Raw genomic sequence first — 14,261 nt, 5'->3', positions numbered from 1 at the left:
TAGTGGTAGTAGTATCAGTAGTATTAGTAGTAGTAGTTGTAGTAGTAGTAGTAGAAATGGCATAGAGTACGCTGCTAAGCTTTACTGTGCCAACGGACTGAGTAATTGTTTTATTTGTGGCCGCAAAACAAATGTAGCACAGAGTTCAAACACAACACGCGGTATATCTGTGAGCACACCAAGCACGGGAAGTGGCAGTGCTGGAGCTGGAAATAAAACTGCACTACACTTAATGAATACTAAACGAACTGAGAGCGAGAGCGAGTCGAGAGTCAGTTCACGCTGTTAAATTGGTGTTGTGTTAGTGTCGGTCCTCCAGTACCTGAATACATCACACTGTTTGATGTCGAGTCTTGATCTTAATTGTTTGTTGCTTTTAGTGTTATGTTTTATTTTTCATTTTACCTACTCATTATTTCTTCATATTTGTTTCGTTTATGCCCCACAAATGGAAAGTTGTGACGAGTCCTTTGGTTACCTGGAATATACGAGTACAGGAAGGAAAGTACTTATTGTCCTGCGGGTGACACATAAAGGTTAGGTTAGGTTAGGTTAGAGAAATGTTTTTTTGCTCTACAGTTGAGTCATGAAAGCTGTTGCTGTGGTGATGACGGGATTCAACACTAATCCTTCTCACAGCACTTGAAAAAATCAGGTGGGGCAGGGATCCTAACTGAGATTAATAAAGGTCTGGGAATGTTTTTCTTTTTCAAATTTTACATTGGAGGTAAAAAAAAAAGACGAGGATTAGAGTTACATCTATTCATCATTGGATCAGCAGCTTTTATCATTCGAGTATAGTACAAAAATAAATTTCCTTAGCTTAACCCAACGTAACTTAACCTAACCTAGCACAATGTAACGCGAATAAACTACAGTACAAAAAAAAAAAAGTTTCCTTAATCTTTATTCAGCTCATGAACGAAACAAAACGAATAAACAAAATAGTAGATAAAATGAGTGATATACGCACACCACTGGAACCAATAAACAATTAAGATCAAGACTCGACACCAAACAGCGTCATAAAATAAAGTGCTGGAGAAGCAACAATATCACAACACAATTTTAATAAAGCACTAATTGACTATATACTGATTTACTCTCTGTTCGTTTCGTATTCCAGGAAGAGGAAGAGAGTGAATGATGGAGGAGGAGGAGGAGGGAGGAAGAAGGAATAAATAATGTACATAGGTGAAGAACATAACAGAAAGAACAAGAGTTAGTTCATAACGAGCCTAATAGATTTTAATTGTACCCTTCAGATCTATTGAGGTGTGCAGAAAGAAACATGAAGACAACAAAAAGACGTTAAAAACTCTGATGACTTGAAGTGAAAAATAGCAAAACGACTGATGATGAATGAAAAAGACCAGAACTTTCCAGATAAAGGGAAATATAATAAGACTTGTTTACCTGGAAAGACTCAAAGAGGAGGGAGAAAAAAAATTGTAAATAAGAATCTACAAGATGAATTTTTCCATCTCATTAAGGATTCCGTAAAACTGTACTTATTTATGAAGAAGGCTCCAGGAAAAAAAAAAAGATCTGTCACTTTCATTCGTTAGTTACGTTGAGTGAAAATTGCGCGTAAGAGGCTCAGCGAGGGAAAAATATACAAAAATAATTAATGAGCCGAAAAAAAGACGACAAATAGAAAAGCCTCCTTTATCCTTTTAACGAGAACTGAAGACCGAAAGAAAATGGACTTAATTGAGAGAACTCCAGAAGAAAAAGAAAGATAGTATCAATTAGGAGGTAGGAAAAAGAGAGAGAGAGAAAAAAAAGGAGGTGATTTAGTTTTTTTCTGGCACGTTTATCAGTGAATTTGTGACAGAAAGAAAAACAATACTTATGTGCAACTTGAAATTAAGATGATATAATTGGAGGCTTAATGATGAAGGCATTGACGCTGCACAGAGGAAGCAGGTAAAGATCGGTAATAATGAAAGGTTACACGTGAGGGTTAAAAAAAGATGTACCATTTTCTTTCAAGTTCAACATAAAAATATTAAATGCACGTTCTTTTATGCATTGTATAACGCCACCAGAGAGAGAGAGAGAGAGAGAGAGAGAGAGAGAGAGAGAGAGAGAGAGTCACACAAGATCTCACTCTTAAAATAGTAAAACATATGACGTATCTTTTAAAGCATATGCAACCTGATATTTTAGCTTAAAAGGGAAGGTTTAAAGCAGAGAGAGAGAGAGAGAGAGAGAGAGAGAGAGAGAGAGAGAGAGAGAGAGAGAAACGAGCAAGTCAACCAGAAACGAGAGAGAAAAGGAGAAAGAGACAGAGAAAGAGACAGAGACAGGATTGGCCAGCGTTTGATATACCTTCCCTTGGTCTCACGCTGTTGCTGTTCTTTAGAGATTGTGTGCCTGTGTCGCCTGCCCCGTGCACCACCGAGGAGATAGAGAGAGTCTGTCTGATGTCTTGCTCTCCCTGCTGCGCCACAGATCACACCGCAGACAGACCTCGATAAGCCAGTGGGTCGAGAGAGGAGTCCAGTGATGCAATGGGAAAGGAAAAAAATGTTGGTTATGATGACAGCTGTGGTGGTGGTGGTGGTGTTGGTGGTGGTGGTAGTGGTGGTGGTGGTGGTGGTGGTGGGTTATCTTTTGTTGTGGTGGTTGATGTGTTTGGGGATAGGAGTGGTTGTTTTTGTTGTTAGTGGTGGTGGTTATGGTGTTGGTGGTAGTTGTGGTTGTGGTGGTGGAGGTGTTGGTGGTGGTGATAGTGGTTATGGTGGTGGTGGTGGTATTTCTAGTAATAATGTTTATATCTACGTATATGTAATGGTAGCAACAACAACGACAACAGTAAACATAACAACAAAACAACAACGAAAAACAACAACTACTCTACTATCAATACTACTACTACTACCACCACTACAACCATCACCACCACCACCACCACCACCACAACTACATATATTTACCACCCACATATACATCCACACATCACTTATCTCCCTTCCAAACCCTTTCTATCAACCCCCTTCCTCTTACTCTCTCTCCCCATCTCACCCTACCTTTCCTCACCACAGTGGCTGACCTCCTGACTGGGCTGTACCTGTTAGTCATCGCGGTGAAGGACAGAGAGTTCCGTGCCAGGTATAGCGACCACGCCTACTACTGGATGACCTCTTGGCAGTGCACCATCACGGGGGTCCTCGCCATGACATCCTCTGAGGTAAGGCCGCTTTGGTGTTGGTGGTGTATAAAGTGGTGTCGATTTTAACTTACCTATTTTGTTGGTGGGGATGATGGTTTTGATTGTGGTGTGAGTAGTGGTGATGGTGTTAGTTTTAGTTAATTGTATTGTTTTGTTGGTGGTGGTGATGGTGGTGGTGGTGGTGGTGGTGGTGGTGGTGGTAGTGGTAGTGGTGTTGTATGTGAATGGTGATAATGGTGTCATCTTTTTTTTTTTTTTGTGCTGGTGATGGTGATTGTGATGGTGATTGTCATGTGTGTAAATGGCAATGGTGATAGTGGTGTTAAATCTTTGGTGTTGGCGGTGGTGGTGGTGTTGATTGTGATTTATGTAGGTGATAATGGTGATGGTGTTAATTTTAGCTCACTTTGGTGGTGATGGTGATGATAGCGTTGACAATGGTGTATGTGAATAGCGAAAGTGGTGTTAATTTAGCTCTTTTTAGTTTTGATAGTGATAATAATTCCAGTATGATGGTGATGGTGATGGTGATGTGGATGAAAATAGTGACAGTGGTGCTAATTAACCTAACTGCTAAAAAAAAAAAATCACAATATTTCTAACCATGTGAAGTACAGTATTATGTGATGATAGTATGTAGATAGTAGATAAATAGTAGTAGTATGTAGTTAGTAGCAAGTAGTTAGCATGTAGATATGGTGACGATAGTAATGGTGGAACTAGTGGTATTGATAGTACTAGAGCTGATACAGTGGAACCATGCGCGCTTTAGAGGCCGAAGGATATCCAAGCGCACGGGTTCGAATCCTGGCTACGGTCCGAGAGTACGAAGGGCTTGCACTTGGAGGTAATGGTTCCTTAACGGGTGGGCTTCCAGATAGGAGGTACTCCCAAAAAATACTTCGTCTAGCCCATAAATTCCCGTGAAAACTCATAATGTATAAAAGATAGCCAAAAGTTAGTGTTATATTTGCATTACTAACGATGGCACTGGTGTTACTATTACTTTACCTGGCACTAGTGATGGAGTACTGAAGGAGCAATTAAAAAAGAAGTAAAGAAAATGAAATAAAGAAGAGGGGTGAAGGAAAAAGTAGTAAAGAAAATGAGATAAAGAAGAGGAGTGAAAGAAAAAGAAGTAAAGGAGTACTGAAGGAGTGTTTCCATGTACAGGTGTCCGTGCTGATTCTGTCCTTCATGTCCGTGGAGCGCTGGCTATGCATCACGTGGCCCCTTGCTGCCCCCAAGCTGTCCCTTGGCGGCGCTAAGATGGCACTCACCTTCATCTGGCTTATTGGGGTCTCACTGGCACTGGCACCTGGTGAGTCTTTTGTCAGTATTCAGAAACGCTTTGCTCTTCTCTTCCTTGATATTATTTTCAAAGGCCACGGAGATGACTGGTCGAGGAGAGAGAGAGAGAGAGAGAGAGAGAGAGAGAGAGAGAGAGAGAGAGAGAGAGAGAGAGAGAGAGAGAGAGAAATCAATACACATGGACTCTATATATTGGAATATCGGAACAATTTTGCAATAAATATATCCTGTCTATTCCGACACTTCTTTTTTTTTTACATGAGAAGTGAAAATTTGTGTATCAGTCATCATGTACTGTGTGTGTGTGTGTGTGTGTGTGTGTGTGTAATTCACCTCGGTCGTCTGCTGGTCATCCAGCCAGTCTTTCCCATTACGGAGCGAGCTCAGAGCTCATAGACCGATCTTCGGGAAGGACTGAGACCACAACACACTCCACACACCGGGAAAGCGAGGCCACAACCCCTCGAGTTACATCCCGTACCTATTTACTCCTGGGTGAACAGGGGCCACACATTAAGAGGCTTGCCCATTTTCCTCGTCGCTTACCGGGACTCGAACTCGGCCCTCTCGATTGTGAGTCGAGCGTGCTAACCACTACACTGTGGAGTTGTATTTGTGTCTGTTTGTCAATCAAATGTCTTTATATATATATATATATATATATATATATATATATATATATATATATATATATATATATATATATATATATCTACGTATGTATGTCTGTATCTATCTTGCTATTAATCTGTGTGTGTGTGTGTGTGTGTGTGTGTGTGTGTGTGTGTGTGTGTGTGTGTGTGTGTCGTTCCCCCCAGTCTTCTACTACCGGGGACAACACCAGCGGTTTTACGGGACGAACGGGCTGTGTTTTCCCCTGCACCTGGACGACCCCTGGGTTCCCGGCTGGCTCTACTCCGGACTCCTCTTCGTCGGCTTGAATCAGCTGGGGTAAGTCCTCCCGTGAGATGCTAAGTCCCCGTGGAGCTGTGTGTCGCAATATCTCTTCCACCCCCCACTCTCTCTCTCTCTCTCTCTCTCTCTCTCTCTCTCTCTCTCTCTCTCTCTCTCTCTCATATTTTCTTCCGCTATGGTCTCATTATTCCTTTTTCCTTTCCTACCTCCCACTATCTCCTGTTTTTTTCCCTCTAGTGCCTCCTTTTTCTCCTCCTCCTCCTCCTCCTCCTCCTCCTTCTCCTCCTCCTCCTCTTCTCCTTCTTCCTTGCAATGTTTTGTATTCCCAGTTTCCCTTCCTCTCCCTCCCCCTCTCCCTTGTGCTTTCTCTTCCTTTATTCCCTGTCTCTCTCTATCTTCGCTTTTCTCCTCCTCCTCCTCCTCCGCCTCCTCCTCCTTCTCCTCCTCCTCCTCCTCCTCGTCCTCCTCCTCCTCCTCCTCCTCTTCCTCCCCTTCCTTCCTCGCTCGTACTGGATTGGGGGTAGGGAAAGGAGGAAGGGAAAGGTATTATCTTCCTCTTTTGTTTGTTTCCTCCTCTCTCTCTCTCTCTCTCTCTCTCTCTCTCTCTCTCTCTCTCTCTCTCTCTCTCTCTCTCTTTGGTGTGTTTGTCTCCTTGTATTCATGAGCTTGCCTTGTTTGTATGGTTGTTTGCTGTTATACTTTTGAATATCTCTCTCTCTCTCTCTCTCTCTCTCTCTCTCTCTCTCTCTCTCTCTCTCTCTCTCTCTCTCTCTCTCTCTCTTTACTAGGTTATGTTTTTTCGTTATTGATTCACTTTCTGTCTCTTTCATCTTTCGCAAAATTTCATTACTGCTAACTTCCGCGTCCCACCCTCATCTTCTCTCCTCCCCCTTCTCCTCTTCCTCCTCCTCCTCTTCCTCCTCCTCTTCCTCCTCCTCCTCCTCCTCCTCCTCTTTTGTTTTAACTTGACCGCTAATTGACTTAAGCCTTATTTCATAATTTCTTTTAAAAATTTACTGGATTTTTTCTCCTTCTTTATAATCCACGATGTTTACTTTGGGTCTGTTTCCATGCTAAAGCAAGCTGGTGGGATGGTGGGTGGGGAGGAACCTTCTGCTTTACTGTCCTCTCTCCCTCTTTCTTTATTACGTAGATAGAATTTGTTCTCAGATAGCTATGCAAAAATTTCAGTTGTGTATTTAGTTTTGTCATCCTTCTGCTTGTTGTCTTCTTATTCTTTTCTTGTTCTTGTTTTTGTTCTTCTTCGTCTTCTTCTTCTTCTTCTTCTTCTTCTTCTTCTATGTGTACCCCTTAGTTTACTGCAATGCATATAGGAAATTCACGATTCCCAGTGTTAGTACAGCTGGCAACCTTATCGTAAACCAACACTCCCTCTCTTATTTATTGCTGTGACTCTGCTCCTTACCCTCCTGTGTCCTCTTCACACGCACACACACACACACACACACACACACACGTTTCTCTCGTCCTTTCTCAAATTCTCTGTTTCTGTTTATTTTTTCTTCTTCCTCTTCCTTCTGTTCCTTCTCCTTTTGCCTTCATTCTTTAGTCTCTTCCTCCTTCTCCTCTTTTTCCTTCTTGCAGTGTGTTTTTATTTCGTTTCTTTTTCGTTTCGTTTTTCCTCTCCCTTCTTTTTATAGTCCTTGTCTTTCTTCTGCTTATGATCATATTATTCCTCCACCACCTTCTCTTTCTATTCCTTCTCTTCCTCACAAACTCACGAAAACGACTTATAATACTACAACATTCTCCTCAAAACAACTAACACTACAACATTGCCCACCACCACCACCACCATCACCTCCATCTCCCTCTCTCCCCCGCAGCGTCATTCTCATCCTGGTCTCCTACACGGGAATGTTCTACAGCATCAGGAGGACACGCGCCAACACACCCCTGTCACTCGGGGATCGGGAGTTTGCTATGCGTTTCTTCTTCATAGTATTCACGGACTGTCTCTGCTGGACGCCTATCATTGTACTCCGCATCATGGCCCTGGCTGAAGTGGATCTGAGACGTGAGTTTTCATGTGTGTGTGTGTGTGTGTGTGTGTGTGTGTGTAGAGGGGTGATCGTGTTGGTGATGGGTGCGAGTGTATGGTGTGTATGTTGGGTTTCTGTGTGTGTGTGTGTGTGTGTGTGTGTGTAATTCACTGTTTGATCTGCTGCAGTCTCTGACGAGACAGCCAGACGTTACCCTACGGAACGAGCTCAGAGCTCATTATTTCCTATCTTCGGATAGGCCTGAGACCAGGCACACACCACACACCGGGACAACAAGGTCACAACTCCTCGATTTACATTCCGTACCTACTCACTGCTAGGTGAACAGGGGCTACACGTGAAAGGAGACACCCAAATATCTCCACCCGGCCGGGGAATCGAACCCCAGTCCTCTGGCTTGTGAAGCCAGCGCTCTAACCACTGAGCTACCGGGCCGTGTGTGTGTGTGTGTGTGTGTGTGTGTGTGTGTGTGTGTGTGTGTGTGTGTGTGTGTGTGTGTGTAGAGGGTTGATATTGTTGATGTTTGAGTGTGAGTGCATGGTATGTAGGTGCGCAGGGTTAGTTTTGATATCTGTTGGATTAGTGTGTGTGAATAGTTGTTGTTGTTGTTGTGTGTGAGGGGAAAGGGAGGTAGCTGCATGTGTGTTTCACTGTTTGATCTGCTGCAGTCTCTGACGAGACAGCCAGACGTTACCCTACACGTGAAAGGAGACACACCCAAATATCTCCACCCGGCCGGAGAATCGAACCCCGGTCCTCTGGCTTGTGAAGCCAGCGCTCTAACCACTGTGTGTGTGTGTGTGTGTGTGTGTGTGTGTGTGTGTGTGTGTGTGTGTGTGTGTGTGTGTCTGTGTGTGACGTTTTCTTCAATCTTTTTAAGGTTTTAGAAAGATAGATAATTAAATAAACCTTTTTTTTTCTGTTTTTTTTCCGGAGGTTTATATATAACAAATGTTGGTGCTTTTGCTGCTGTTACTGATGCTGGTGCTACTACTGCTGCTGCTACTACTACTACTACTACTACTACTACTACTACTACTACTACTACTACTACTACTACTACTACTACTACTACTACTATAGTGTGTGTGTGTGTGTGTGTGTGTGTGTGTGTGTGTGTGTGTGTGTGTGTGTGTGTGATAGCTTAACAACTTTAATTTCTTTGCTACAGGTGCGAAAGAGAGTTACGGGCTAAATATTCCATTTTTTCGACTGTTAATGAGTTTTTCCTTTTTATGTGTGTGTGTGTGTGTGTGTGTGTGTGTGTGTGTGTGTGTGTGTGTGTGTGTGTGTGTGTGTGAGAGAGAGAGAGAGAGAGAGAGAGAGAGAGAGAGAGAGAGAGAGAGAGAGAGAGAGAGAGAGAGATTTTTTTATGGAATGGAACTTGCTCAATTTAAAGTCTTGAAAGGATGTTGTATAGTAAGAAAAGTACGAATATTTCGCTCTTATTTTTTATGGGTTATTATCCTTCTACCTTTCTGACCACCACCAGCACCGCCATCACTACCACCACCACCACCACTATCATCACCACCACCACCATATGATATATTACTTTTCTTCCTCTCATCTCATTGTCCTTCTTTCTCTCTCTCTCTCTCTCTCTCTCTCTCTCTCTCTCTCTCTCTCTCTCTCTCTCTCTCTCTCTCTCTCTCTCTCTCCATTTCACACCTCTCCCTACACCCATTCTCATTCACCAATCCCTCTTACTGCCTTTTACTTCCTCTCCCCCTTTCCGTCTCATCTCTTCCTTCCTCCCACACGGTCATTCCTCCACCCACTCACACGCCACTATTTCTCCCTCTCCCTCTCTCTCTCTGCACAAACACTCTCTCTCCCTCATGGCTCTGCATTCTCTCACAAACTCTTCCTGTTCAACTCTCACTCCTTCACCAAAATCGTGACTGTGTAAACTTCTCTCATAATTTCTCTTCATTTCTCTTTATTTTGTATTATTATTAACTACAAACATTGCTACTACTACTACTACTACTACTACTACTACTACTACTACTACTACTACTATTTATTCACCATCACTGTTATTAATAGTACAAATATTTCTTAAAGTTATTTGTACTATCATCATCACCATTACTATTTACTACTATCAGTATTATCTGTATTGCCACCATTATCATCTTTATTAAGGCACCTTCATCACCATCATTATCATTATATATAACACCACAACCGAGGCTGCTATAAGTAACACCACTATTACTACCATTCAAACTACCATCACTCCATCATCACTAACTACAATAAGTAACCACGCTCATCACCATCACAAATACTATTAAAACCACCACTAATTCACCATCACTAACAATCACAGAAGCACCATCATCACTCCCACAGTCAACATCACTAATTAAAACCACAGTCCCATAAGTATTCCCATTAACATCACCATCACCACCAGCGTCAATATCAAGAAATATTTACAGATTTTGGCTAACTCTCTTAATCTTTTAGGGAACTGGCATTCAATTGGGCCTTTTTCTTTTTCTTTTTGTCGCCCTTAGCCAGCCTTCCCTATAGCATGAAAAAATACTATAATAAAAACAACACTAAACACAAACGCACACAGAATAAAAATATATATAAAAAAAGATAAATAAAAAATAAAGCAAAAATAGAAGCAAAACTGATACATAAAATAACACCATTATCATCACTGTCACCACCACACGCTCTCTCTCACCACCACAGCCGAGTTCTACGCTTACGTGGTGGTGGTGCTGCTGCCCATCAACTCAGCACTCAACCCTTTCCTGTACACCTTCACCACCACCAAGTTCAGATCGCAGATACGACGCTTCCTCTCAGGCCGCGGCGTGTGTCTGTGTGTGTGGGTGCCTCGCCAGGACACAGGTGGGTGGCTCTTGTACACACACACACACACACACACACACACACACATACACAGACAAGCCAATGAATGCTCTCTCACCACGACTGTTTTCCAAGCCCGCAGAGACGATTAGCCAGTTTCTCAAGAGTTTTTTTTTCTTCCATAGATAATATAAATGTTTAGTTAATCTGTCGTTAAAACACCCTTAACCCCTTCAATACTTAGACACATTTTACCTTCATTTTTTCGGATATAATTAGACGATTTTATTTGCATTAGGAAGGATTTATGGAGGTCACAAGATTAATGGCCAGAGTCTTCACTATTTCAACCCCGATATAAGTTACTCAAGCTGTATAAAATCACCAAATAGTAAACAGAATGAATATGAAAACACGTCCTGGTACTGAAGAGATTATAAAACCTTTGTAGAATCAATTGGAGCCTTTGAAATGAAATGGAGGTGCGGCAGAAGAGTTCCAGAATAGCGTCCTTGACCCGTTCAGTACCATGCCGCGTTTTCATATCCATTCTGGTGATTCTTGGTGATTTTATACAGCTTCAGAAATTCATGTTGAAATTAAAAAGAATAAAGACTGGCCATTATTTTCTTGACCTCCATAGACCCTTCTTAATGCAAATACAATCGTCTAATCACACCTAAAAATCATGGTAAAGATGCGTCTTGGTATTGAAAGGGTTAAAACTCACTCCACCTACTCCACCTACACTACAGGAAGTACGGAGGGTTGCCACAGATCCATCCACACTGCTACCTCCACCTCCACCTCCACTCCCGCCACGCCCACGCTCTCCCACGCCACCCACGCCTCCCCGCTCATCTCCTACAGCCAGCTGCCCCCTGAGCCTCCTCTCTGTGGTACATTGGCGGGTTCCCTACACGTGGTGATTGGGTATACACAGATCAATAAACACGTCTCTTCCTCGTCCTCGTTCTTCTGTGCTTGTTCTTTGATTTCTTTGTGATTGTTTTGTTTTGTGTTCGTTTTGTGTTTGTATATATTTTTCTTAGTTTTGTTTATATTTTATTTTCCTTTTTTTCCTTTTGAGTTCATTCGTGTTAGTTTTTCTGTTTTATTTTGGTTTATTTTCTCCCTCTTACTGTTTTTTTCGTCCTATTTGTTCTTCCTTTTAGTTTATTTTTGTCTTTTTTTTCTAATTTATTCTTATTTTTCCACCTCGAAATCTCTTCGTCTTTGAGTTCATTTGTGTTGCTCCTCCCCCCCCTCCTCCTCCTCCTCTTCCGCCTCCTCCTCCTCCTCTTCCTCCTCCTCCTCCTCCTATTCTTCCTCCTCCTCCTCCTCCTCCTTATCCTTCTCCTCTCCTCCTCCTATTCTTCCTCCTCCTCCTCCTTATCCTTCTCCTCCTCCTCCTCCTCCTCCTCCTCCTCCTCCTCCTCCTCCTCCTCCTCCTCCTCCTCCTCCTCCTTCTGTATTCCTCCTCCTCCTCCTATTCTTCCTCCTCCTCTTCTTTACCCTTCTCCTCCTCCTCCTCCTCCTCCTCCTCCTCCTCTCTCCTCTTTCTCCTCCTCCTCCTCCTCCTATTCTTCCTCCTCCTCCTCCTCTCCTTCTCCTTCTCCTCTCCTCCTCCTCCTCCTCCTCCTCCTCCTCCTCCTCCTTCTCCTCCTCCTATTCTTCCTCCTCCTCCTCTTTACCCTTCTCCTCCTCCTCCTCCTCCTCCTCCTCCTCCTCCTCCTCCTATTCTTTTTCCTCTTCCTCCTTCTCCTCCTCCTCCTCCTCCTCCTCCTCCTCCTCCTCCTCCTCCTCCTCCTCCTCCTCCTCCTCCTCCTCCCCTTCCCTCACAATACAAATACCATAAATACAACGATAAGGACACAAATAACAATAAAACATTCTTTTAAATGGGAAGGATTTTACACTGTGTTCGTTCATTTATATTCTTTTGTTGCAACATTTCACTCTTTCCTGTGTTTTGTCTCCTATTTATTATTTCTGGTCTTATTTTTTCTCTGAGTACCTGCTATTTTTTGTCATTGTTTGATTGTCTTTGTTTGTTTGTTTGTTTGTTTATTTGTTTGTTTGTTTATATTCATAGTTACTTTTTCTTTGGTGTTTTTTTTGTTGTTTGACCTCTCTCTCTCTCTCTCTCTCTCTCTCTCTCTCTCTCTCTCTCTCTCAAAACTTACCCTTTTCTCGTACTCTCAAATTCCCCTTTTTCCCTCCCTTCCCTCTCCCTCTCTCCTCTCTCCCTCTCCCTCTCCCTCTCTCCCTATCCCTCCTCTTCACCAGCCTCCCTCTGCTCCTCTCACCCTTACAGATTCGGAGACCACGAGGACTTCCTTCTTCAGGAGCGCCACACTCAAGCTCACCAATGGAAAGGACCTCTTGCCAGCCATCAACGGCACAGCGCCCAGCCACACCGTCGACGACACAACCGTGGCCGAGGTGTCGAGGTCCTCTCTGGTCAAGGACGAGGTGGTGAAGGTGGAAACGAAGCTGTGAGATCTAGATGAAGGTTAAGATGCGTGATTAAAGTAATGGAGACGAAGGAGGTGCAGGAGGAGGAGGAGAAGGAGGAGAAGGAGGAGGAAGAGGAAGAGGAAGAGGAGGGTGTTGATAAGTGCAAAGAAGGAGAAAAGATGGGTGATCATATTGGAGATGTGAAAGATTGTGATATTAATGAGGATAATGAAGATGAGGAGGACGAGGAAGAGGAGGTGCTGGAGGAACAGGAGGAGGAGGAGGAGGAAGAAGAGGAAGAGGAGGAGGAAGTGGAAGAGATAGAAGATGAACTATAATGATTTATTTCCATATTTCCATTGATCTCTAAGGCAATGGGAGAGTTAAGTAGTCTCTCTCTTTATCTCTCTCTCTCTCTCTCTCTCGTACCCTGGCGTTAATGAGACAGTGTAATGACAAATGACGCTTCGAAGCCAATTGTGTTTATGCTTCATGAAACACAGACTGATGCTTCGAAGTTCAGTGTTCAGTAATTGTTTCGGTGCTTCACTCTCTCGATTCGTGATTCGCTCATTAGTGGAAGTGGTGAACCTCATATTGGTGTACATATATAGTGGAGTGAATGAACGATTGATGAAAGAAGGAAGGAAATAATAGATAGAAAGTAACGCCAATATATTAATTCAAACGGGTAATGAAAAAAAATAGAGAGAAAAAGAAAGAAAACCAACCTGTATTAATTATGTTGTATTATTGTATCTTGTTGTATCATACGTGTATATATATAACAAACAATAACAGAACTCACTGTAAACTTGATATACGTACATAGAGTGATATACGTACACAAAACATTACATTTGCTATACACACATAAACATACGCACGTACACATACACACGTACATATAGGAGACTTTAATGTATACTCGTGTACATACTAATACTCACACATTTACGTATACAACGGGAAGAAAAAGAGGAGAAGGCTGTCTCTTTCCTCGCCAAGGGTTCGAATCCCACTAAGGCGAAAAAAAAAAGTAGAAGGTCGATGTTTGTTTCCTCTTCTCGTGCCCATTTTCTTCTTTTTTTTTTTAGTTTCATGTGTCTTCCGGTGTGTGTGTGTGTGTGTGTGTGTGTGTGTGTGTGTGTGTGTGTGTGTGTGTGTGTGTGTGTGTACAACTACCACAACTACACACACACACACACACACACACACACACACACACACACACACACACACACACACACACACACACACACACACACACAGGTAGAATAGAAATTTGATAAAACGTCTCCGTAACAACACTAACACACAAAATAAATGAAAAACAAGAAGCAGAATCACTCCAGGATCTTATTACCTGTAGCACGTCACGCAATGAACAGGTGACATCAAACTTTTGACGAAAGGAGACATGAAAGGTAATGAGAACATCTAATTACATCGCACGCTAATTAAATATTTATGAGAGTGACTGCCTGACTACCTGGCTTTAGTTATTACTGGTGCAGACAGGTACTATATATAAC

General features: G+C 42.7%; 1 protein-coding gene across 1 annotated transcript in view; it reads left to right on the top strand.

Moving 5' to 3' along the window:
- The window catches only part of LOC123507164 (relaxin receptor 2-like), a 214,617-nt gene extending 200,820 nt beyond the window's left edge, over positions 1–13,797 (top strand). Inside the window, 6 exon segments of the mRNA XM_045259820.1 lie at positions 3,051–3,196; positions 4,352–4,499; positions 5,308–5,440; positions 7,252–7,442; positions 10,144–10,305; positions 12,584–13,797. Of these exon segments, the coding sequence (XP_045115755.1) occupies positions 3,051–3,196; positions 4,352–4,499; positions 5,308–5,440; positions 7,252–7,442; positions 10,144–10,305; positions 12,584–12,768 (965 nt within the window). The 3' untranslated portion in view covers positions 12,769–13,797.
- Positions 13,798–14,261: the final 464 nt, after the last annotated feature.

The sequence above is a fragment of the Portunus trituberculatus genome, chromosome 21 (assembly GCF_017591435.1).
Source record: "Portunus trituberculatus isolate SZX2019 chromosome 21, ASM1759143v1, whole genome shotgun sequence".
Classification (NCBI taxonomy): domain Eukaryota; kingdom Metazoa; phylum Arthropoda; class Malacostraca; order Decapoda; family Portunidae; genus Portunus; species Portunus trituberculatus.
The sequence above is the reverse complement of the archived record's forward strand: the minus strand, read 5'-3'. Positions and strand labels throughout refer to the sequence as shown.